At 39.8% G+C, this 26,513-nt stretch overlaps 1 protein-coding gene across 1 annotated transcript; it reads left to right on the top strand.

Moving 5' to 3' along the window:
* The first annotated feature begins 18,457 nt into the window (after positions 1-18,457).
* Positions 18,458-21,254, top strand: LOC145449898 (uncharacterized). Its single transcript, XM_080328336.1, has 4 exons — positions 18,458-18,717; positions 18,781-18,820; positions 18,885-20,604; positions 21,217-21,254. The coding sequence occupies exons 1-4, from the start codon at positions 18,668-18,670 to the stop codon at positions 21,252-21,254; spliced, it is 1,848 nt and encodes a 615-aa protein (XP_080184462.1). The 5' UTR covers positions 18,458-18,667.
* Positions 21,255-26,513: the final 5,259 nt, after the last annotated feature.

Here is a 26,513-nt window from a genome sequence, read left to right as displayed (position 1 = left end):
TTATATTTGGCTTGATTTTGTATAGTTGTTCCGAACGCTGAATTTCCACACATCCTAAAGGTTAAAGCCTGTATTTCAAGTGCACGGTCTCTAGGAACGACGTCACCTTTATGCCGTAGCGTTGTTACGCGATCTACGAAGTTGCGAAATAGTCTCTTGGGCTCATATTCCAAAGCTTGGTGACCACCATTCCGTGACGCAAATACCAACTCAACAAATCGGTAGTAACCAATTGCTTTTCGATGAAATAACTGGACGCGAGCGCTTTTTTCGGAAACTTGACTTTATTTTCCCTTGCGTATTGAGCCATATGCGGACCGATATCATATTCATTAATTTCGATATGCTTAAAGAAAGGCGGTAACTCTTCAAACTTAGATTTCAAAAGATCTGAGCAGTGCGCGTCGCATTCTATCGCACCGAAAAAGCGATTGTTAACGACTCGATCGAGTATTTGTTCTTGCGAGAGTAAATATTCTTTTGTCACATTCCTTTGTAAATGTGCAACGAGGCGCGCAATGTCTGGATCGCGCTTCATTGCTTTCCATTCACATTCGCGCACTCGAATGACCTGATATCCTAGGCGTTCAAAATAGGCGGTGGTTTCTTCGGTTTTAATGCGTCGATTATGAATAATATTTTGATTACAAGGATAACATTTTATACAAATATGCCACCAACACCCGTCCATGTTGAATATTAACTTCCGCTCTGCCGAGTATCCATCTACGCTAATTCTACGAGCTCCGAGTTTAACTTGCGGACCGTTCCAAGCGTGACGAATCGGAATACCGCGAACAATGCTTTGATAAGTTAACCATTCGAGTTCGATCATGGATGGATAAGTCGGTTTTCTATGAAATTTCTGTTTCACTTCATCATACAGCCAACGGGTGACATATCCAGTTGGCATATTGAGATCAATGGCGTGCAAGTATAATGCGTTGCAATCATACCCTACTATAGATTTCACGTCTTTGGCCGCGTCTCCATACTTCAAAATGCGAATTTTGGTCTCGTCTGCCACTGCATACCTGTTTGTAATTTGTGCCAATCCACCAATTAAGTTATTAATTACAGTGTGATGGAGATCGGCATTGGCTTTATTGAATAAAGCGATTTCACAGCTTTGATCGAACATAAGTCGATTAGCTATACTCGGTAAGCTGACGTGATTTTTGAACATGTCAATCCCCAGTTTTTTATAAAAGTCGAAGTTGGTATTTACCGCGACGAGAAAGCCGACCACATCACATTCATTGTAGTATTTTAAAAAATCCCTCATTGTTTTCATATCGAGACGCTTCCAAGTATTGACGCATTCTTGGTATTGTTCAGCTGTAATATTATGCCCACGAAAACTACTATAAAAGCTATCGTGTGGCGGTAACGATGTTTCTTTCAATTTATCAATATGCGTCATATGTTCGTATGGAAAGTAAAATTTATTGTTTACTCCATCACCGTACACTTTCAAATACGCATCCAGGCTATATCCTGGAGCGAGGAACAGAAATATATCTAGAAATTTCAATTTATTTGTGGAGATAGTGAGATAACTGCTGTTTCGCTTCAATACAAAAAAGCCGCTCTCCTCTCGCAAAAGAGCGATCAAATATTTTTTACACAGATTTAAATCATAGCGAGCCGAGTTGAAGCCGATTACGGGTATTTGATCTAACCACGTTTGAAAGCGATGATACAACAACTCCAGGTACGATCGCGTTTTAATCGGGTCAATCACTTTACGTTCCTCAATCAAGTCGCGAAGAGCAGTCAACTCGGTGTCATATATAGCACGCATTTACGGAGACGCAATTTCTTGAATTTCATGAAGCTTATCAACCATTTCTTTAATTAGATCACGCGGGTTCCCATTGGAAATAAATGTAGTTGTTTCGTTCGTGACATTATCACACAGTGAGACTGAGAGCGGGACATGTTTACTGGTATATTTTACTTTGGGTGTATCGGACTTGAGATTTTCTTTTACTAAAAGACTCTCAAAGTCAAAGCAAATTCTGAATTTGTAAAAACGTTTTTCTTCACTAACAAATATACCTTCATTTTCCAAATCTTCAAACACCGTCGCTTTAGGACGATAAACACCAGAACCGTATCGATACCTTTTCGAAGAATTACAATGATTTTCAATATGTCGTTTCAAACTAGCATTCAAGGTAAAGAATGTTTTACACGAATCACACATAAAAGTAGACGTATAAATCTCTATGTTCGATATTAAGCAACAGTGATTTTCAAACATGTGAATATGAATTGTGAGTCCAGGCGCATTGGAAGTTCGTCGCAAGACCGTGGTTTGTTCCCGTTTTTCGTAAAGTAATATTCTAACGTTAAAACATGCTTCCACTTTCGATAGTTGCTCGAGGGATATACCATTACCAGCTGAGATTCCGTAACGATTTTCAAATTGGGTAGTCAATTGAGAAACATGACTTTCGTCAAGTTTTTTAATCAAACTAAATGATAGGCATCGAAACAGGCAGAGATTATCTGTATATGGTACTCCTTTACGATTACGAATGAAAACTCTGATAAATTTACATTTGGATAATCTTTCCATTTCTTCTGAGACAACACCTCCGCTAAGTAAGGGTCTTTCCATGTCATACAGGAAAAAAGTAATGTGTAGTACATCCGAACAAACAAATTTTGTGTCTGGTCTGACTCGATTCGCATAATCGTAACCGGCCGATAAATCAATTGCATTTCTAAACGAATCAAAATCTTCACGCGATATGATAGTTCTTGGGACATCGAGGACAGCTTGAGATGATTGGGGGTGAAAATACGTATATCGCTCAGACTCACGATTATATAGTAGATACCCAAAGCCATAATTTATTTTAAATTGTCTAAATCGTTGCGGGTATATACTTGCGATGCGCGCGTGAATGTCAGCGGGCTCTCGTTCAATCATCCGAATATTGACTATATGTCGCACGCGATTTCTCGAAGTCCACGCTGAGTCAATGATCGAATCGTAGTGCTCTTCAATTACTTCGACGGCGGCATCTTCAAAGCCCAAGGATTCGTCGACGATCCAATCTCGATCCAAATATCGCCTGCGTAGAGTCATTTATGCTATCTGTAAAACATAGAACATTAGAAATTGAGAAGCTTATTTCAATCGCAGTTTTGCTTACCGTATGCGCTTGTATGATACGGTATCCAGTCGTAAAGTCGTGTGTCAACAAAGTATTGAAAATATTACCTATATTTACTCTATATCTGTAAAACAAGCACAATTTCACTTACTAGAAAACGAAATTATATCTCAAGCGCAATTTAGATTGGTTTAAACCGTACAGAAACATGAACTTAATTCTGTCCAATCTAGCAATCTCAGTATCACGAATATTCGAGTCTGTTTTATCGTCACACAACAGTTTTTCGATATCTTTGATCACGTTTTTTGCAATGACAAGAAAATTTTTTGTCCAGTCTTGTTCGAATCCTTCCATCGAAATAAGGCGGTTCCACATCGCTTGCATTTTCAAATGATCATCCATCATGTGTTCGAAGTAAGAACCAATATCTTGACGAGGACGCTTTCGTGAAGGTTCCTGTGGATCCCGTAGACTTTGATAGAAGGCCGACATATCGCTAATTTGTGTCATGTCTCTATGAGATGTGGATGGAGCTATATCGCCTAAGTTATCATTCATAATGTTAAGCTGCAAACAAAATTCGAATTAGTGACAATCGTTCATGCAAATAATATATACATCAGCTAAGTTTTCAGTCATAATGTCAAGGTGCAAACAAAATTTGAATTGGTAACAATCCTTCATGCAAATAACAATCATACAAGCAAAACATATTATTCAAAGACTATCATTACAAGCTTTTTCTTTTCTGGTTCTGAAGCTAGATGCTCTGAGATACAGTACTTGAGCCAAGGGATCCTTCTCAACAGAGCCATTAACTTCTTTAATATTTGAAGTTTTAGTTCTCTTTATTAAATCGAACAGAACATCACGACGGGCATGTTTGTTGAAACTGGCCAGAGAAGGTGCGTAAATACCCCTTCCAAATTTTACAATGACCGTTTTAGCTCTGAATGATATAGGATGTTTGACAGTCATCAAGTCAGAGCCATTTTGTTTATCACAAAGCATGAACCAGCAAGATGGATTAATAATCCCGTATTCACATTGCACTGCTGTACGATGTATAGTCAGAATTGTTTCCTGTAAAGCAGTATTTTTAAAGAAAAGCGTTCCGCAGTTGGGAAACACAGAAACACATTTTGTAGCATCATAATATTTGAAAGCATTCAAATTTTCCAAACTCGACAGCAAATAATTTGCTGTTTCACTACCGAAAAGCATTTCGTGCAATACTTCCTTTCCAGAAAGGCAATCCCCTTCCAGAAAGAAGTGTGGAGCAAGTAATTTTTCATGAGTCAAGCTTTCACCGATAGCTACAATCAGAGCAGCGCGAAGAAAATTGAGACACCGTTTCAGCCCGCCATATTGTATTTCAACAATATTTTCTTCCAGATATCTATACATGAGATAACCCTCATGTATTTCTGTCGCCTCTCTAAATCCAACTAGCCAACGCATGAATACGCGATTGTTCTCATCATACTCCTGTTCTGCTTTGGTAGTGTCACCTATATGGCTTTGCAGTGGGTTAATGACCGGACGATCATGCCGGATCCAATATCTAGGATAGATCCTTATTGACGAATCTGGCGATGATGCTATATTCGGCTTTGGTATAGAACCAACATTAGAGTCGGAAAAACCACTTGAGATATGAGTGGAATCGTCGACAAGCTCGCTAAAAGTATGTTGCTCTGTAACTTGCGATGTGCTCTTCTCTATACGTCGCAGTAGGATTTGCTTCGCAATCTCATTGCTATCACGGGAAATTTCACCTAGCGGCTCGCTACTTTCGGCAATCGCCTCCGCACCAAGAGACAAATCCATTTCCGTGTCGGGATTGCCTACTGCTTGTCCCGAAGCTTGATGATTGACAGAAGGGGTCGGATCGCTAGTCACTGTCTCAATGGGTTGTTCACCTACTGTTGTTGATTGACTCAGAGGTATCAATTGATCCTTAAGTTGGGTCGCGTTGCTAATTAGCTCGATGTCATTAGCCTGTTGTTTTGATGGGGATGAATCAATTTTGAATGCGTTGCATATCTGACGTATGACAACGCGATCACGAAATTCTTCTTCGTTCAAGCGTTCGCGAAATTCTTCTTCGCTCAAAGATTTCAGAAAAACTTCTTTAGCAGATGGGATCTTCGTTATGGGTCTAAAGTATCGATCCATAGCGACGAGTTCCTCATCATCTTTATCCATTTGATCACATTTCATATGATTCGGAATTTCTACACTCAATGCATGGTCACTGCTTTCTCGGGTTGATTGGTTGCTTGGCAACTGCTGACTATCATCATCCGTAATTACTTCAACTTGCAAAGACATCTCGAATACTTTTCACTGATTCGCTCAGATTTAGTGATAACTCATTTCACATTCGCCTAATCTTATACCAAAATGCTTCGCGCCAGAATCACATAAGAAAAATGTTCGCTCACTAACGGTCAAACATTAACCGTTGGGATTTGAAATTGTTGATAGATAGTAACAGCCCCTTCGAACAAAAGACATTCCCAACCGTCGTTTTCGCTTTGTTGCTTTGTTGCTAGAGCAAACAATGCATTGAGTGTTTGAAAAGCAATGAATAGTAGACGGTAAAACGAACCTCTATAAAATTTATTAAAAACAAAGTAAAACTCCAATTGAACTCTCAAATAAATGGAAGTGCGCGAAAGTAACGTTCGTTACAATTCATAGCCATACTTTCAACGTATTTTTTAACCAACAACATATTCAAACTCTGGAATGTCATAAATTTAGATCAAAGTACGACCAATCATTTCAAAGTTGGAAATCTACCAATCAGAATACAGTATCGTGTTCTAGACCAATACTTTCAATGTATTTTTCAACCAACAACATATTCGAACTTTGGAATGTTTTAAATTTGAATCAAACGACCACCAACCATTTCAAAGTTTGAAAAATCTTCCAATCAGAATACAGCATCGCATTCTACACAGCTATAAAAGCTCCCATTCTTATGAATATTTCAGTTCTTCAATATAACGAGATGGTGTCTATTAAGCCGTTAGGTGCACATCAGGCAATGAAGAATGAAGTCGGTGATATCGTTTATGAAATTTGTAATCGAAATGCGAAGCAGAACGAAGCTGTGTTTTTCAATATAAATTTTGAACGTAGATTACGTTCGTTCGAACCTTTCAAAGAAAATTTGAACAGTAGTGCCTATCAATTAGCAGAATGTGGTTATTTTCATCTAGGCTTCGAAAATCTAGTCAAATGCTATATGTGTGGAAAACTATTCGAAAATCTCCGTCATTGTCATAATGTATGGGTTGAGCATGAACAAGTGAATAGTCGTTGTGCTTTACTAAGTAAAATAAATGACAAGACTCATTCTTGATCTATTTTCTCGTGTGGGGATTCATGTTTTCACTGAATAATAACTATATTGTGTTTTCTATATTAATTTAAAATCAATATGAGCATCGCAATAAGAGGTGATAGTAGAATTGTCGGCGGTCCATTGAGGAAGGAGCTATATCTTTTTAATAACATATCGAAGCTACGACTTGAAAGCATAAATGATGATGTAATTGATCATCATCAATTGCGCTTACATCGTACTTCGGGTGCCATTCAGCGATACAAAGCCGTCTTCACGCACAAAGGTGGACTCGTCGCGACCTATACTCGTGATGGTGTTGAATGTTTCCAGCAGATTAACCCAGCAGACGAATTTACAATTTATTCTCCAAGTATGTTAGATTGTAAATATCTAATGAAATTCTGTACTAATAAACTATATCTTTATATAGGTAATGTGGTACAGGATCCTGACTGTGGTCCGCTATCGTTCATTCTGCAGGAAACATCTCGCTTCATCGCAGAATCGGGGCAAATCCAATCGAAAGATCATCCTCAAGTGAACTTCGCGACTAATGGCATGAATGCAGCACCACAAAACGCCTATTATGGAATGAATGCTGGTGTGCCACCGCTACCAACACCTCAATACGGACATCGCCCTGCGGGGTGGATGCAAAATTCTCAGCAATTTTAAATTACTGGTTGAATATGTGTTAATGGAAAATAAATGCTAAATTCATATTTGGTCTGAATAATAAAATCTCATCCTACATTTGTGTCCCTCTATTCTCAAAGCTTTAGTGTTAGTAAAATTGTAGCAGAACCACGAAGCTATAGTAGCACTATATGGCACTGAAAGCACAACCTAACAAAGTCGAGTCAAGACAATGCAAATCATCATTCAATAGTTTATTTCAATATGCGTACAGTTAGTCAAAGAATATGCCGCGATGTAACGTAAAATCAATTTCATTGCTACTTGGTCAGTAGCTAAGCAGTCCTCTTCGTGATATTTCACGGTGAAAGGATATATTAATTCCGGAGCATCCGTTGATTTCCAATTTATCATCAATAGGAATATTATCAATATTAGCTTCATTGCCCGAAGACTTTACAGATAGCAGCTTTAAGTTCGTTGCAAGCTTCCGCAATCTCGGAATCTCTTTTCTTCTTGTATATATTGATGCAGCAATAGCTTTTAATGCAAGAGCATAATATCACGTAGAACGCGATATCGGAGTCTTCACTCCGAAGTATATCCATTTCTCATGTCCCATTCACTCGCAGTGGTGTTTAAATAACTACTTTTGACGCGTTAATTCCCAACGGTAAACTCATTGAGACATTCAAATCTGATAACGGTAAATCAAATGGACTGTTCTCATTTTCTTCTCGAGCTAATTCCGTGTGGTAGTACAATCGTACATACAACTATTAGCTAATTCATCGAGTCTGTCAATTGTAGCACATCGACCATTTTTACGAACCCATATTTGTATCATTTGATAACATTGTTCAGTTAAGTTCTTGGGATCCGCGTATTCACAATCAGCAATTTCTAAGTCTGTTAACTTAAGTTGATCTCGAGCAAATCTTTTCCAAGTCTTGTAATGAACCCTATCTATAATGTCGTATACATCAGAAGCTGTAATCCCCGACATCTCTGTCAATTGCAATCCTTGATTTCTTCGATGGTATAATCTTATAAGCGACATACATATATATATATATATATATATATATATATATATATATATAGGAATAAGAATGATTTGTAGTGATGCTAAAAAAATATATAATTACAAATTTGCCACGTGATCAAAGCTGTGTATGGTGTAATATCACTAGCTTTGGACTTGTCCACGGTATTAACCATTGCACAATACCGTAACGTTCGCTAGCACACACCCCATTATGCTGTCACGGTTCGCTCTCCTAACCCACACCCATTAACACCCATTATGCAATCAGCTGACACAATCATTGTCAATACAATGATGGTCACGCCCGTTATTGACATATATTGTCACCCATTGTCCCTTTTGAAGCACTATTGATATAACTCTTTCGCGCGCTTTTCTCTGTTTGATTTGAAATTCAAAAGTAGTCACCCCCCTAGGGCTCTAGGCTTTTCCGGTACTTAGCATCTACATTTGGTGCCCATTTAGTAGCGGCGTCCCTAAACGCGCAAAGCGCGAAAAATTTATATAACTCATGATTGCATCGGCCAATATGATCGGAAATTGCATATATATTGCTATCATATTTTATCCTCTCCCTGCTCATATAATCAGATTTACCGGTAGAGCTGATCCAGTGAGGTGTGTTGGAATAGATATGCCCTCTAAATAATAATAAAACATCTTCGGGCGTACCCGTTGTAGGGCTCTGGCCCCTTCTCTCTCATATCTGTATATCACGCGACTTATGTCTTTCTTCTCGCTACCACGTGACTTACCATTTATCAGCTCGTGCATTTCAATTACAAACTAGACTCATCTGCGATATCCTACTGTATATTCCATGCATATTCGACCAATATATCTATCTGAGGCAATACTGTCGTTGGATTCACGTTGAAGTTGTCAGATCAAGGACTAACGCAGGGACGTGTGTCTACTACCCTGAGCTAAGTATATCTACCCAGCCACACATTACGTGAGACTCAGGTTACAACTCTAGCATGTTATCAGACGACCCACTTCTTCTACATGGTGCAAACTCGTGAGATGATTTCAGCTTCAACGACGGACGAATCGCCTCCTACACAATTGGACTTACAACTGCTATGGAGCCATCCAGGACTTTTCCAGACTTACACGGTAAATCCGTTTACTTGACTTCGAATTTCGGGAATGCATTTTGCAGTGAGAATGATTTATCTCACTTGGCTTTATCGGCTAGCAGCAAATTTCCTCGTTATTGCTCGATTCGTGCTTTCTACATAATTATATTACTTGTTTGTGTTTCTGTATTCAATGCCATGACATTCAGAGAACCAGATTCAAGTGATACTCTGACACTGACAAGACGTTGTTCATTGGTTTCGTTTTTACATTCCGGCCCTAAAAGTCTGTTATTTTAATCTTAGCGTTTTCCTTTCTAACGATATTATCACATCTATTCGGCGTCGGGAATTTCACTCTCGGCCCCCTGATAAAATTGCTTCTCTCTCCCGTGAAATCGAATAATTATTACCGATTCACTATTCAATTTTCCCAAATACAACTTCACTTTCGCACGAATAGCCTACCTGACTCGTGTAACAGACCATTTGCTTACAGTTGTTTAATTGTTCAACAACTCCATTTCGATTGTGATTATAAATTTTGCGGTTTTCCTACCTTTAAATCACAGCCAACCACCGTCGTAATTTACCAATCTATTTTTGTTCGTTTTTTTTTAAATTAACGGCATCTCCGTGGAACATAACTACCAAATTTAGGAATATTTCTTTAAACCTAATTCATACATTACTTTTTGTGATTTCATCTGTCATTCATGCGACATTGACTTCCGCGCGTATTTAAGCCCTTCCCTTTTTTAACTACCGTAACCATACCGTCAATGTGGATTCGATAACAATAGTGACGCGGCTTTTCGGCCGACTATAACATAACATTCCACCGGGATTTAATATGATAATTCCGCGGCAAAATCGGCTCTTTTTAACCGAGAATTTAGATCTCGGCTATGAGCTATTAAGATATACCAGTAGCACTGAGAATTGGGATTTTATAATTAACTTTTGCTACAATTACCCATCATCGTAATTCGATTTTAATCACATATTAGCGTTACTTACACCTCAGCGCTTTGCTGGGATTTATAAATACGGAAGTTATTTCCCTATTTTATCCAAACATCGACTCCCTTACTTTCTTTATACTAGGTCTTTGACATATTCGCTTACTTCTAATTACCTATACTTTAGCAAGGCCGCTTTAACACGGTGACAAATTCTCATTTTTTCTACGTAATTTACGTCCTTATATACTTACCCTTATCTGCGATAATGCCATCTGACCATACTCAGATTTTGCAACCTATAGTTACATGCGATTAGCTATACATATCTATTACCTACAATGTCATTTGGACGCAATATTATCTAAACATCCCGTGATATATTTTGGCCACGGACATTTCCCGTTTTATATATGCTACTCCGACCTAGAAAATCAAGACTTGTTTCGGCTTATGTGTTGTGATTAGGGCTGGGCAAAATCGAATACCTGGATGATTCGATTCTGAATCACGTAATATGCTTCGAGTCGAGTCGAGTATCGAGTATCACCCATTATGATGTCATAACACAATGTAATACGTCAAACTTCAAATATGTACTGTTTATGCCACCACAAAGAATATAATGCCTGTTATCAATCTCATAAATGATACTATGGTATTTTTGGACCATACCGATTTCATTCCACTTAGTGACAATGTTGCGGGATAATCATGACTTTGGAAATGTGCGACGTCCAGTAACCTTCGTAGCTTTGTACTATATGTTTCGAATGCTACAATACCGTCAACCAAGGTTTAAAGGCCTCAACAGTGAAAATTAGTATCGCAACTGTAATTCTCGTTGATAAATTAACTTTCAGTGGAGAGAAGCGTATAATTTCAGTACTCGAAAAAATCGTCTTTTACTACTCGACTCGAATCATTAAAATTAATACTCGATTCAGATTCGAGTACTCGAATCATTATGCCCAGCCCTAGTTGTGATCCAAGGTACTCATTTCGACCCGGGGATATCCTAGTCTGTTCTAGGAGCTTTGACCACGGGATTGCATATCTGGTCCTGGATTACCACCCTGATCAAGCGGTTGGACAGAGTCAGTGTTGTAATTAAACTCGTGTGTCTCCGGCGCTCAGACTCGCGATATTTACGAAATCTGATACTGACGTTCACACCGCAATCTGACTCATTTCTTCGATCAACTAGTATATGACCGTACTTACAAAAGCGTTACAGTCTATGTATATGATATATATACTTGTGAAGCACGAATCTTACCTACGCATTCCTGCATTTCTTGTCGCGGCTTGTTAACGGCCCACGTCAATTTATTTCCGGAAACCTATTTATATATCTGGATAGCATATGGCGCGCAGATTCAGCGATATGTCTGGATTTGTGGTATACCATGCGGTGTACATCGCTATAGGGACTTCATTTTTACACGACTGCGGTTCGCAGCACTAAACACTAACAATGCCATTAGGCTACCTAACAATACACACATTTGTCATGACTTCGGCTATTTTTATTACATTCTCTTTACAATTTTTACACTCTACTCTCACGACTTACTTCGTTATATAATTAAATGTCGAATTCCCCGCGTTACGCTACAATTGCATTCATCTTGACATGTTAATATTTCATTACTATACTTCTGAGCCGTCAACACACCCGGATAACCCGGCATAATTTCCATTCGCTTCGAGATTCCGTAAACGTTTATTAATTTCTACTTGAAAGCTCAAATTACTCACAAGGCTTATATAACCGCCTTGCGTCGCTCCGTCACGTATGGAATCGATTCAATACTTAGTACTTACGCTTACATTATAGCGTATACTCCCTATCGGTGCAGATTTCACCACTTCATATCTGGTTCCCTGACGTACGATGTGTTTATTGTATTTCACTGTCTTTCAATTTGTCATCGCCATTATTGCTATGATATTATGCTAATTACCACCTCGTGAAATAGCATTTTGCTGCCGATATTGCTTTGCATTCCAGATTCGTCGTCGTCTGCCAACGGGTCTATCGCGAACCGCCGAAATGCTCACTTCACACTCCTCCGCTCTCCTATTACGCCGCATATGTCCATATTTCGGGACATACAAGTTCAACATGGCTTTGGTAACACCACGTATATACATACGCACTTTTAAGTCGACTTCGACAGTCGTGAAGAATATTCGCACAACAGGCGATACGCGTTTTAACCTTGGCGGGGTGAACTAATTGGATCTAAATACAATCCTTAATGAGCAATGAGCATTGACTGTTAAGTATTCAAGGCAGGTTCGCGGCCCACGGTACACGATTTAACTGTATATCAATAATTATTCGGTCTTCGAAAAGACTGATGGACAGTTCACTTTTCAAACGCGGCGAATTTCGTAATTTCTAAACGCGATTATGATTCATATACTTATATCTATCTCTCCCATGCGGACTTAGAGCATTTTAAAATTCATTCGTGTAACCATTAGCGAATGCGTCAATACGACTGTTCTTGCCGAGAATATATAAGGCTCACATAATTTCGGGCCCCGGTGTTTGTGACTATTTCGTTGGTCATTAATCTTAATGGTTCAAAAAATTTCCCACAAATCTCGCCATTCTACGCGGTTCGACTACAGGACGCCATTTGAATAATTTTCTGTTCAACTCCATTGACTCATAAAAGCAGTCTATGGTCGCTAGAAAGCCCAAACATCACTTTCCTACTTCCGTTACTTCCTATCTTCTAATACCTCGTGTTTCGATTAATTTGAAAAGTAGTTTTGACTTTAATATGCTCCCAAACCATACACTGGATTCCGCTTATAGGATTTTGCCTTTACAAATAACATACACTCATTTTCGAGCTACCACCAATTCGTTCTAGCGTATGACGCATTCGCCAGACCTAATATCAATTCCTTAGTGTACATATTTTTTTCTTCTTTCGTTTATTGTTCTTTTAATAAAACACAAAAATTGCCTCAGATAACCAATTCGCCATTTTGACTATATTTAATCTTACCCTTAACGTGTTATCGTCACGCTATCTCATACGGTTGCATTGCTATCATGTTGTATAAATATTCCAACATCAGGCTACAATATCGCATTTTAAATTGATGTTATCGCCTTTCTACCAATACTTTATTCCCTGCATACTTAGGCCTTACCACGTGAACCATACGCTATGTTTTTTTTTATGTTGCAATTATTACGTTTCGTAATAGTACCGATCTGCTTTTCATGTAAATGTCATTTTGTATTGCCGCTAATCACGCCTCCTTGGAAGGGGTGATGTAGGGCTCTGGCCCCTTCTCTCTCATATCTGTATATCACGTGACTTATATCTTTCTTCTCGCTACCACGTAATTTACCATTTATCATCTCGTGCATTTCAATTACAAACTAGACCAGTGGTTCCCAAACTTTTTCGGTGTGAGGGCCAAATTTAGAATTTCAGAGTACGGTCGGGGCCGCACGAATACCACGGCTATGAAAAGTAGTTTTATTGCCGTGGCGAAATTTCAAAACTGTACACTGTTTACCCCTACTTATCTGCTGCATTGGGTGTCCGTTGAGTGAACCAGCTTGTCTCGTCTAAACGCGCGAAGCGCGAAAAATTTCTTTAGTTTCATGACTAAATCGGTCAATATGATCGGGAATTGCATGTATTGCTATCAATTTTCATCTTGTCTCTATTCACGTAATCTGATTTACCGGTAGAGCTGAGTGAGGTGTGTTTGTAAAGGTATAGGCCCCCTCAATAGGAATTAAACATATCCGAGGTATACCCGTTGGCAGGAACGTAACGGCACTTCGTCAGGACCCCGGGCTCCCATAGGGTGATAAACTGACCCCGCATGACGTTGTTCGCTTTTCCCATGAAATTAAAGTTGTACTGTTTATTGAGACAGCCCGACGCCCGAATATTTCGATAATTCATGATAAAATCGGTGAATAAATCGGGAATTGCGTGGTTCTCCTCTTTGCCTACGTAATCCGATTTACCGGTAGAGCTGAGTGAGAGGTGTCTTGAAACTGCAGACCCCGTGAAATTAAACATCTTCGGGCGGGCAGACCCCTAGGTATGACTTCTTCATATGATGTTATTTCGTGACATCCTGATGTCTGCTATGTCAAAAAATGTAGAATTGCCAAAACCTACTAAACTGGAAGATCACACGATTTCAGATTGGTATTTCTTCACTGGCATATAATTTTATTTCCTGCAGGATGGTATTCGTCTTGTGAGGTTCAGACTGCCAAGTCAAGAACATTCGGCGCCAGTCATTTAGGCGCCTATATGGACAAATAAACCTATATGTATTTTGTATATATGACGAAGTTTTGGGTATTTCGAAGTTTTTGGTCAGCATAAAAGCAGTCCTTTACGGCCAAGGCTTTCTCGCTGCCGATCGTTAACACTTCTTGGATTCACATGTTACATGGCCTAAAACTTTATATGTCTTGGTGCGTTGTGGTGCGGTCATGGCCTACGCTGATATGCCCATTTCTATAAATCTTGCGTATTTTTTCATGGGTGAGAGTACCCAATAATCAAGATATGCGTCGAATTGAAATCGCGCCCAGCGCGAAAAATGTTTGAAGAAGCGGCATAAATTTTCAAAAAATAGTCTATAATTTATGCCAATTCACGAAATAATTTTGGGACCCCTTCGGGCTCGGCCCCTTAAATTGGGGGGGGGTTTGGGGTGCGGCAGTTACGGCCCTGAATATAGGACTACCAATTATGCTGCTTTTAGCCGACTAAGCAGTATGCATCTCGGCGCATTCAACCGTGAGTCACGTGATGCACATCTATAGTTATTATAGGGTTACCATACGTTCTCTTTTAAGATGATTTGTCCTCTTTTTTGATTGTTTTTAAAGTGTCCTCGGAGGACGCCCAAATTTCTTCTTTTTTGAGATTTTGTCTTCTTTTTTGAGAATTTTGGTTACATATAGGTCCAAATTCGACTGATATACATTAAGTCAGGACTGTAGGAACGCTACGGCGGCTATTTCAGAGCTATACCGGAAAATTTTTTTTTCAGTCAGAAAGAAAAACTGTATTTTCCGGGGGTTGAGCCTCTTTTTCTTTTTTAGTCAAGCGACCACGAGGGACAGATTTTCCTCCGGGTTTGAAAGTTATCGATACCTATTTATATCTATAGCTACTGCTCGTTCAACTGTAAAGTTAAGGCACATTGCATTGAAACAGCAGTGACATAACGTTAGCAGTCTATACTCACAACTTTCCTGCAATTCTATGATTAAAAACCACAGAGGTCAAGTCAAGCAAGAGTATTTTATAAATATATATTTTATTTTTGTCAATAATCGATTTCCTAATATATTGTGGGGGCCGCAAGAAGGCTATCTGGGGGCCGCATGCATCCCTCAGGGCCGCACTTGGGAATCACTGAACTAGACTCATCTGCGATATCCTACTGTATATTCCATGCATATTCAACCAATATATCTATCTGAGGCAATACTGTCGTAGGATTCACGTTGAAGTTGTCAGATCAAGGACTAACGCAGGACTAACGCAGTCTACTACCGTGAGCTAAGTATATCTACACAGCCACACATTACGTGGGACTCAGGTTACAACTCTAGCAGGTTATCAGACGACCCACTTCTTCTACACCGTTGATATAATGACTTCGTTACGTGAGTAGTATAGTAGATCGCTCGCACATCGCCATTGTTTCTTATGGGCCCGCTCGTGACTTGCCGCGAAACTCGTGTTGGTGACCACACCCTTTTAGACCCCCTATCGCTGGTGACTTGCCATTGTTTCTTATGGAATCTCTGGTGATCCCACCCTTTCCGGTATAGGCTTCGTCGGTGACGTGCCGTGAAAACTCGTGTTGGTGATGATACCCTTTCAGACCCCCTATCGCTCGTGATGTGCCAATGGTTCTTATGGGATCTCTGGTGATGTGTCATTGTTTCTTACGCGGTCTCTGGTGATGTGCGATTGGTTCTTATGGGATCTCTGGTGATGTGCCATTGTTTCTTATGGTATCTCTGGTGATGTGCCATTGGTTCTTACGGGATCTGTGGTGATTCGCCATGTGTTCTTATGGGTGCGGCCGTGAATTGCCCTTTCGGGTATTGGCATCTCTCGCACGTCGTACTTTCGCATGTCGTGCTTTCGCGTATAGGTTGTGTTGGTGATTCACCATGTGTTCTTATGGGTGTGGCGGTGATTCGTACTTTCGGGTATATACATCTCTCGACCGGTGTTGAATATGTATCAAGTAAATAGTCATGTGAATGAATCTTTGTTAATGTGTATATCGTGCCGCACAAACGGAAACGTGGCTTGTTGTGAGGATTAAGCAGTGCGACCTATATTTCGAATGACCTGCGCGCTGAATTGTTTCCCATGCAGCTGTGTGCTACTATCGCTTATTACGCTATTCCATTCATTGCGAAATAGTTTGATCGTAAATTATGATATACGATGTCGTAGTTTAGTTGTGCCAAATGACCGATCGTGTTCTCTTTCCTCGCTATTGATTGCTAGCTGAATAATACTTTCGGTTTATTCACACCGCTGTTTCGCGCCTACAGAATAGTCTGCTGTTCACAGTCGCAACTTCATCGCGATAGCACAATTTTCACACCTCGATCAGTAGAACAACACCGCACTAACCCAGTTGTCGAATCACATAGGTCAAACATTTTACGCGAAATGAAATATTGTATTGTGGTATACAAATATGCAAACTATTCTTTCAATTCGACAAGTCTAGTTAACGGATCGATTTTCAATCTACCGACACAGTTTTTAACACGAGTGAGTTGATATTTCTTCCCGGGTACGAGCGAGGCTTTGTTCCATTGATCCAAAACCACCTCGCCAGTATCATCCTTCAATGTAAAACTATATAATTTCAACTCCTTTCCGGTGCCGGAATTGATCATCTTCTCCTCTCGAGAAACACACGTAGCGGTGATCGAGACGTATTCATCTTTATTTCGGTATACCGATTCACAGGTCAACAATGGATATTCTTCAGCTGTATGTCTCGATTTTCCATGCAGGGTTACTGACGAAGCCCGACCAAGTAATACAGCGGGTTTTCCAGTAAATTTATCAATTTGATCCCAACCGGATTTGACCATGAGTTTTTTTCGTTTGGTGAATGCTTTCTCAATGTTCCCGAACAAATCACGATTGAAACACGTGAAAGATATCTCTTCGTTATTGCCGTCGATGAATATACCTTTGAGATATTGGCTAACGCCACCTCTTTTGGGTGATGAGACGAATTTGACGCCGACGTGAAAATTTGAAGTTGCTCCGACTTGCATAGTGTTGACGCTGTTCAATGCCATATCGTTTGATAAAGTGGGAGTCATCAACAAATCCGTCGATATTTATAGAATTAGACACGTGGTATTGAGTGAGTTAACAGTCTTTGTATAATCCTGATGACCCGCGTGAATAGACTTGGATTGAAATAAACTTTACAGGAGTTCTGTAAGAAATGATACCGTTCACAAGTGACAAACGACACGAATGAATTTTCTTCTTACCCAGTCACTTATCAATGTACTGTAGTGAGTATTCAAGATGTCTGTTGCTAAATCTCTGTACGCCGCTAGGGTACGTATGTCGCTTTTCATCGCCGCAATGCTTATGACACTAAAAGCCCATTCCAGTCGATGCCGTATGATCGAATCGAGTTAACCAATGCCGCGAAATCACACTTTCGAACACGGTTCACGTTTTGTCCATGTACATAGAAATCTAGTACCTTATGGATAAATTTTTCCGTTTCGCTCAAGGCGGGGGTTGTCAAGTTATGATAGTACAGAAGGTAATTCTCAATAATCGCGCTAGTTACCATAACGAGTATATGTAACTATCAACTGAAAAAGTAAACCATGAGAATGTCACCACAATGTGTTAAAATGATGAAATACACCGCTCAGATTTCGAAAAAACAGATGTTGGCGGGTGCGTTTGACATGCGCGACACAATAAAATCGCCCGTTTCGCTAAACAGGAAATTCAAAAAGCGCAGTGCGCTGTGCGATTTTGAAAAATCAGATGTCTGTGGCGACGTTTTGATCTGTGACACACTAAATACGTCCGGTTCTGAAATTCGGAAACGCGATGGGTTCTAAGGATTACGCAGTGCGCGTGCGACCTATATTTCGAATGACCTGTGCACTGAATTATTTCCCGTCCAGCCGCGTGCTACTATCGAATTAAATCTATAAATAGCCAACACCCACGAGTCGATTGTTATACTTCGCTATCGCAGACATAAACGTTGGTTGGAGCAGTTAGATTAATTATTGTACAAGGGCCGAGGCTCAGATAGATCATCTTGAAAACAAGCGCATGAATCAAAGCAAAGAATTGAATCGGTGAGTTATTACTGTTCAGAATGATAGGAGCATGATGTAATTCTTTATGTTGTTGAACAGACAGAGCAAACTCAAGTTGAATACACGAGTCTACTGGTAAGTTATCTGCTATAGCACTATGTTTGCGGATATAGTTTGATGTTTTACTTGTTTATTAAGCATAAAGAGTCAAGGAAGACACCACCAAAGAAACCACATTGTAAGTAAGACTAGTGTAATGTTCCCCAAGTGTTGAATGTAACCACACGATATCAAGTTTACAGATGAGTCGATGTCTGTGGAATCACGAAGATGGGAATGCAGCGCCAGAGATCGACGACCAACACCAACAAATTACATCTCAGAACTGGCAAGCGGTGAAATCGTATGTAGTGAACAGTAACCGTGTGTATAATATTCGAGTCATCGATCGTAAGCGATCGGATGTTTTCCAAGATACCCAATCGATCTGTCTGATCAACCCGCAGTTATATGAATATCCCGCCGATGGTGTGTTGATTGGTTGTGCTGGTATTAAGCTGCCCACATGGCTTACAAAATCGAAATGTATCTTGACAATGCTACGTCGAAAAAATTGTAAACTGTACAATGACAACCTATGCGCTTTTCGCTGTATTGGTCACTCACTAGGAAAAGATACCAAAGATTTGGCTCAACAGTTCACTTCGGTGTATGGTGTTAGTGTGGAAGCTGGCGTAACTCTCGATATGTTGAATGATATCGAGGTCTTGTTTAATGTCGCCATATTCGTGTACACCAAGACCGAGGGTAAAGCTTGTGCACTCCGGCGTAGTACCTATGAAGCGAAAGCTGTTTACTTACATTTGGAGGATCGCCATTTTTGTCTCATTACTAACATGAACCGTTATGTGGAGACCTATAAATGTGCTGTTTGTCAACGATTGTTTAATTTGCAGGATGAATTGACCAGACACAAATGTGTAACGGGTCCTGTTGAAGTGTTTCCCGGTGGCGTGTATACAGCTCCTCTGAACATATTTGAAAAACTTGATTTAGAAGGGGTGTTTGTTCCTCATCAGCTTCGTTATTTCAAATACCGTATCGCGTTCAGTATAGAGAGTGTGTATGATACCTCAAAAACTTTGCGAGAGCACCAGAACATCCCCATCTCTGTTAGCATATCGTCTAATGTGGAAGGTTACTCGGAGTTGCATGTAATTATCTCGAGCGGTGACACAAACGATTTGTGCGCACAAATGATTGATCATTTTCATGATATTCAAAGCGAATCATTCAGACTGTGTCTCACAGAATATCGACCCTACCTGGACATGCTCAAATCAAAAATTACCGAAATGAAAGCGCTTGATCCTTCAAAACACCCAATACCCCTTGAACGTATACAAGTGGAGTTTATGAGTTATTTGCGTCAAATTCCTGTTTTGTCGTTCAATGGTGATCGGTATGACTTGAACTGGCTCAAAGCGTACTTGTTTGGTTTTCTCGTTGACGACAATCTTAGTGTACTGAAACGCAGTAACAAATTTCTCTCAATGACGACCAACAGACTCAAATTCTTGGATATTGTGAATTACTTGACACCCGGGTTCTCGTATGATTCATATTTGGAAGCCCGCAAATGTAGCACCACTAAAGCTCACTTCCCGCACCAGTTTCTGACTAGTTTGGAAAAGTTGGATAACTCGAGTCTTCCTAGCCACGACGAGTTTTATAACCCACTAAAAGGTTACAATATATCAACATCGGAATATGAAAACTGTTTGAAGGTTTGGAACGACAACAAAATGACCTCTCTGCGTGATTATCTCGGATGGTGCAACGCAATCGATACTCACTACTTCATTGAGGGGTTAGAAAAACAATTCCAATCTTTCAAAAGTCAATTCAATTTTCGCGCCGACAGCTTCATGCTACTTTCGGTGGATATCAACTCGTTTTTCATCGCGCATTCAGCACCGCTCGATGATATTCTCATCTCCGAGAAAAGGAACGAATTTTACTGTGATTACGAGAATTGGTTTCCACGTTATTTTTGTGATAACCATCGAAACGAATTCTTGACTGATCCGATTTCTTTTGACCGCTCGAGACAATGCTGTAAAGATACGTATGCTCATTATCTTCATCAACCTGGTTTGATGGTAGTGAGATACGACGCCGATGCATCTTTCCGTGGTCTCAATCGCTTTCACAGTGACCCAAGAAAAAATTAAGCATGGCATTGAATGTTATTGTGGTGAACTTGTATATATCTTGTGTGACTTTAATTTATTTGTATATACTGTATGTTTGATGTGATTTATTTGTATTATGTGTTCATGTATCATTTGTTTTCCAGATGGATAACACTATTACCTATCTAAAGTCTGTCGTGTCGTTAGATTTTAATGGTTTACATGTAGAGATGATTACCTTGGAGCGGGAATTACCACATTTCATGATTCTTGGTTCTACCAAACAACTCCCAACGTCGATGATACCCGATCGATGAAAAGCAGACCACCAAAACTTGTGATCCGTGGTAAGGTCTATAGTTTGGTATAGTAACACTGTTAGATTTTGAAGCGTTATGAACGTATTATGAATCCTCTTATGTGATTTATTATTTTACAGATTGGGATCAGCTGCTTGACGACCTGAAGCGTTCGTAACACTACAACTTCCACTAACGATGAGGAACAGATGAAGATTTCATAACCCGTGGAAAATTGTTGAATCGAACTTTACTGGGTTTATATATTCCGCTAGAACATGACGACTACAACAGTGGATATTCCCAACCTTGTTGATATATAAACACATGCACTTTATCGAGTTTCAATAAACAACAAATGATGGAATTGATCCACCCATTCGCGTGTATTGTGAGTGGTCCTTCGAGAAGTGGGAAGACTACTTTTGTTGCAAAGCTGATCAGGCATGCGACATCGATGATTAAACCAAGTGTATCCAGGGTCGTATATTGTTACAATAATTATCAGGAGGTTTTCAAGACGATGCATAACGTAGAATTCCACGCCGGTCTAGATATTTTAGAAGAGTTGAAGGTTTGCTCTGAAGACACCTTGATTATAGTGGATGATTTCATGACTGAGACAGCGAAAATTGCAGACTACTTTACAAGATTTTCTCATCATTCAGCCAAGTCAATTTGCTATATCACGCAGAACCTGTATCACAAGGGTAAAGGAGCACTTGACTTGAGTCTTTCAAGCTCGTATATGGTGATTTTCAAGAATCCGCGCGACCAACAGCAGATCAGTTTTCTTGGTCGACAAATGTATCCAAACTCTAGATTTTTAACAGAGGCTTATCGTGACGCTGCTAGACAACCTCATAGTTATTTATTCCTTGATCTCACGCAAGAAGCACCTGAAAATCGACGAGTTATGACCAATATATTTCCTGGTGAAACCATGGTGGTTTATAGCCCGATGGTATAAATAGCCAAGCGTCGAGACGACTTTAAACTCAAAATGACCAAGGTACCAGCTCGGACACGGCGGCATATACCCACACTAGAGTTCCTACATAAAAGTAAACCCGAGATACGCAAGCAAATTATATCGGGGGCCAGCAAAGAATTGATCGAGTGTATATGTGATTGTACAAAGAACATTTTAAACGGCAACATCCCTCTTTCAAAGTACAGAAGAAAGCGACTATCAGTTCATAAATGTAGTTTACGTCGACTTGTCAGGAAAGACATCCCTATTCGACATAGGAAACGTATGGTTAATCAGAATGGGGGTATGTTTATGACTCTATTATCAAGCATCCTACCCGTCGTCACTGGTTTACTCGGTAATCTTTTCAAAAAATGACTTCTTTTAAAAAAATCTTCATAAATCCGAATCCGATCAACGAGGTTGAAGTTCAGAAATTGAATTTGGATATCGACAAATGTATGAGCGACATATTACAGATGAACATACCCCAAGAACGAAAGTTAGCCTTATATAACGACGCACTAAATCGTTATCAAACAAAACACGACACACTGAATCAACCGATGAAAATCGATATATCAGAACAAAGGAGTCTATTTTCGGCTAGTGAGTTGGATGCACTGCGACGTCTGATCAAGGGTGAACCATCAAGGATTCCTATACCATCGCCGAGTAGCCAACGAAGCAAAGTAAAGACTCAGCATGCCCCGACGAAAAGCGGTCGTACACCCAAGACCCCGAGACGATACGGATGGGAGCCATACTAAGTATTTCAGCCAGGGCTACCCGGTAGTTACCGCGGTGCATACGTATTCTCTAGAGGGCGGAATAGAGCCAAAGTCAAGGAGTTTCTTTCGAGCAAGGACGCGTACACAAAACATTTTCCCTATCGAAAGAAATTTAAGAGACCTAGAGTGATTACGTCCGGTCTTGGTGTTCAGTATCAAACCGACCTCTTGCATATGCAAAACCTTTCAAAAGAAAACGACAATTTTAAATATGTGTTGGTGACGATCGATTGTTTCAGCCGATTTTTATATCTGTATCCGCTCAAGAACAAAACCTCGCAAGGTATTATTCGCGGATTCAAGGAAATATTTAAGGATCGTATACCCCATTTAATTCAAAGTGATCGGGGTTCTGAGTTTACTAATCGTGCGTTTCAGACTTTCTTAAAATATAACAATGTGCGACATTTTCATACAAATAGCGAACTGAAAGCATCGATATGCGAGCGTGTTATTCGTACTCTAAAGCAAGTTTTATACCGGTATTTCACGCATAATAAGAATTTGAATTATGTCAGTGTCCTGTCTGAGATATGCCAGGGGTATAACACTACTTTTCACGTGGCTATAGGGTGTCCTCCAGCGGATGTTAATTATTCGAATCAAGAACAAATTTTCCATAGGTTATACGGTGACATGACCCCTAAAAAACCCGAACTAGCTATAGGCACACCCGTCAGGATTTCGAAATCACGTGGTAATTTTGTAAAAAGTGCCTTGGCGAGTTGGACCGAAGAAATCTTTTTCGTATCTCAATGTCGTAAAGGTGACCCTCCTACTTATCAATTGAAAGACTACCACGGTGAAGTTATAGACGGTCGCTTTCAGCGTGAAGAGTTACAACCAATAACTAAAAATAATAATATTTACAATATCGAAAAAATCCTGTCTACTCGCAGGAAAGGAAAGAAAACGCAATATCTTGTAAAATGGTTGGGTTATCCGTCTAAATTTAATTCCTGGGTTTCGGATTTGTATAAATAGACGCTGAAAATGTTGTTCAATCAAACTATGGATTCTGATTCCGTCTCATCTCGCATGGGTCAAGTCTCGAACAGTCTGAAAAACCAGATTGTGTTTATTGTAGAGATTTGTATGTTAGTGTGTGTAATCGTGTTTTCATTATATCAAATTTCTGTCGGGGTGGATCGTGAAATATATTTAACGCTACTGTCTTCTTCACTTGGGTATTTATTACCGAATCCATCACCTCACCGTATATGTTGAAAGAAACAATAAAATGTTGTTGACTCTACCTTCGAATGCGAGTTTGGATAAATTTCCGAATACTAGCACAGATTTTCAAACGGAACTTTACAAAGAATTAGAAATGGATCGCCACGAGCTAGGATTATGTGAGCTGACTTTCCCCCATGATTTTCAACCGCGAATTGAAGTGACAGCGAAATGTATCGGTTTTGGATTTGTCGATGCGAATGGATACACCGATCGGTATTATATTCCCGAAGGCTCGTATTACAGCATCGATGAGATGTTAGAATCGTACGAGAAATATTACATGGGGGACATTTTCGTGTTACAAGGATTCGGAGACTTTAGAATCACATTCAGAAGATTAGTCACGAGTAAAAAAAGATACAAGCGGGGTGTACCCATAAATACCGATACCGCAGACTCTAGCGTCAAACACATACCCCGTACCACGCATGATTCACCCGAACCTTACGGATTGATACCACTTGGTTCTGTGTTGGATACAATAACATTTAGACGCGTTGTATCTCGTCGCCGCGGAGTGGTAGAATTTATCTTTACACCCGCGATAAAGTTGGAACGGATTGATAAGGTTTATGTGTATTGCGATCTGATACAACCAAGACCACACGGTAACAAACTGCAACAACTTTTACGGGTGGTTACTGTAACCGCTAAACCGAATGAAAACCAAATCAACATATTCCCAAAACCATACTTCTTTGCTTTAGCGAGAAACAATTTTAGAACGATACGAATTTATCTACGTGATGCAGCTGGCAACCCTATTAAATTTCGAAAAGCACCAGTGACAGTAACCCTACGCTTCCGTCGTAGAGCTGTTGATTCAATATGAGTTACATCACGTTGTCTAGGACCAAAGGTGAATTCTCGGTGGTGTTACCGAATGACATTATTTGTGATGAGCTTGCGTTGGTGGATATGAGTTTTGTCAGTGAATCTCTTGATCGAATTATAATCAATCGTGATCAAGCACTCTGGGAGCTACATAATGAGAAAGATCGAATAGTAGAAGCGTACCTAACACCACTTGGGAGTTATGCAAACAACCTCGAGTTGACGCGAAGAATATTATCTGAAAGTTTCAAACACTGTTTCACCGAAAGAATCAACGATGAACTTTTCCGAATTCGTTACTCGAAACGTATCACACTCCTCCCCACGGATATATTAACGAATTATTTCAGTGTAGTTGATCAAGTGTCGACACCAGTATGTAATGTCACGTCGATCAAACCTAAACCAACTCAACCCCACCTCAGATATCTTTTTGTGTATATCAATGTACTACGACATCATCCGGTGGGTGATTACATGAGTCAATTGCTTCGTGTGATCCAAGTAAATAACGAGACGTGTATGAGACAAGAAGTTGTATATGAAAAACCGTTTTATTTCCCAGTGTCGATTAACCACATCCGCGATATAAAAATCACCATCCGGGACAATACGGTCAGTTAGTACATGATATAGAGACCACATTGACACTCCACGCACGATGAAAATAGTGACGTTAACCACCTCTATGCTTGGTGTTGATTTTGAACACAGACTACTCACCATCAACAACATCCCGACGAGATATTGTGAATTAGCCCTCATGGAGATCGATTTCACTTTAACCGAACCGGCGATTGGTCAATATTTGTTTGTGTATTGCGATATTATTCACCCTCACTTACTTGGAGATACGTTAGCACGTTTATTACGAGTTATACCGCTGACACCCGGTGATGTCACGCATAATTGGGTAGCGACAAATCCGTATTATTTCCCTGTTTCAAAAGATGTTGTAGATTCTGTATGTCTTTACCTCAGGGATGAGTTTGGGGAACCTATAAATATAATAAGTCGTTCATTGCAAGCTACATTTAACATTAGGAAGCGATTATGAAAGTTGTTTTCACGTGTGATCATCATTCTGTCCATCGTCATTATAACCAGACAGGCGATGGTTATGGATATTTTAGTGGTGGAGTTCAAGCCGGTTCCGGTATTGGGAGTTTGTTTAAATCACTCGGTCGTTTAGTGACACCTATTGCGAAATACGCCGGCGGTCAATTGTTACGGACTGGAGGTGAAATAGCGAGAGATCTATTACGGGGTAACTCGATCAAGTCTAGTGTTGTCAAGAGAAGTAAACAAGCTGGCGGTCGAGTGATTGATAAAATTTTAACCCCAAAAGCTATAAAAAGGAAAAAAACAAAGTCAAAGAACACTTCATCCAAAGGTCGTCGTAAACAACAGGATATATTCGACTAAGAACTATGTTGATGCACGCGGGTTCCCGAGAATGTCATAACTCCGGATTAAACATATTTAGTATACCCCACACGCAAACCAGTATTGAGGAATCGCAATATGTCGTCGTCAAACCCCATAGTTTAGGTAATGTCATGGAAGTACAATTACCAAGGACGGGTCGATATATGGATCT

This window comes from Botryllus schlosseri, chromosome 11 (assembly GCF_051294905.1).
Source record: "Botryllus schlosseri isolate E-star chromosome 11, Bs_hap1, whole genome shotgun sequence".
NCBI lineage: Eukaryota > Metazoa > Chordata > Ascidiacea > Stolidobranchia > Styelidae > Botryllus > Botryllus schlosseri.
This window is presented reverse-complemented; position numbering and strand designations above follow the sequence as displayed.

What these genes read in the sequence shown, in the direction of transcription:
- LOC145449898 (XM_080328336.1), top strand. Translation starts at nt 18,668, where the DNA reads ATGTTGTTGAACAGACAGAGCAAACTCAAGTTGAATACACGAGTCTAC. An exon ending in ACCACCAAAGAAACCACATT is followed by an intron (nt 18,821 to 18,884) that starts GTAAGTAAGACT and finishes TCAAGTTTACAG; the next exon opens with ATGAGTCGATGTCTGTGGAA. An exon ending in GAAAAGGAACGAATTTTACT is followed by an intron (nt 20,605 to 21,216) that starts GTGATTACGAGA and finishes ATTATTTTACAG; the next exon opens with ATTGGGATCAGCTGCTTGAC.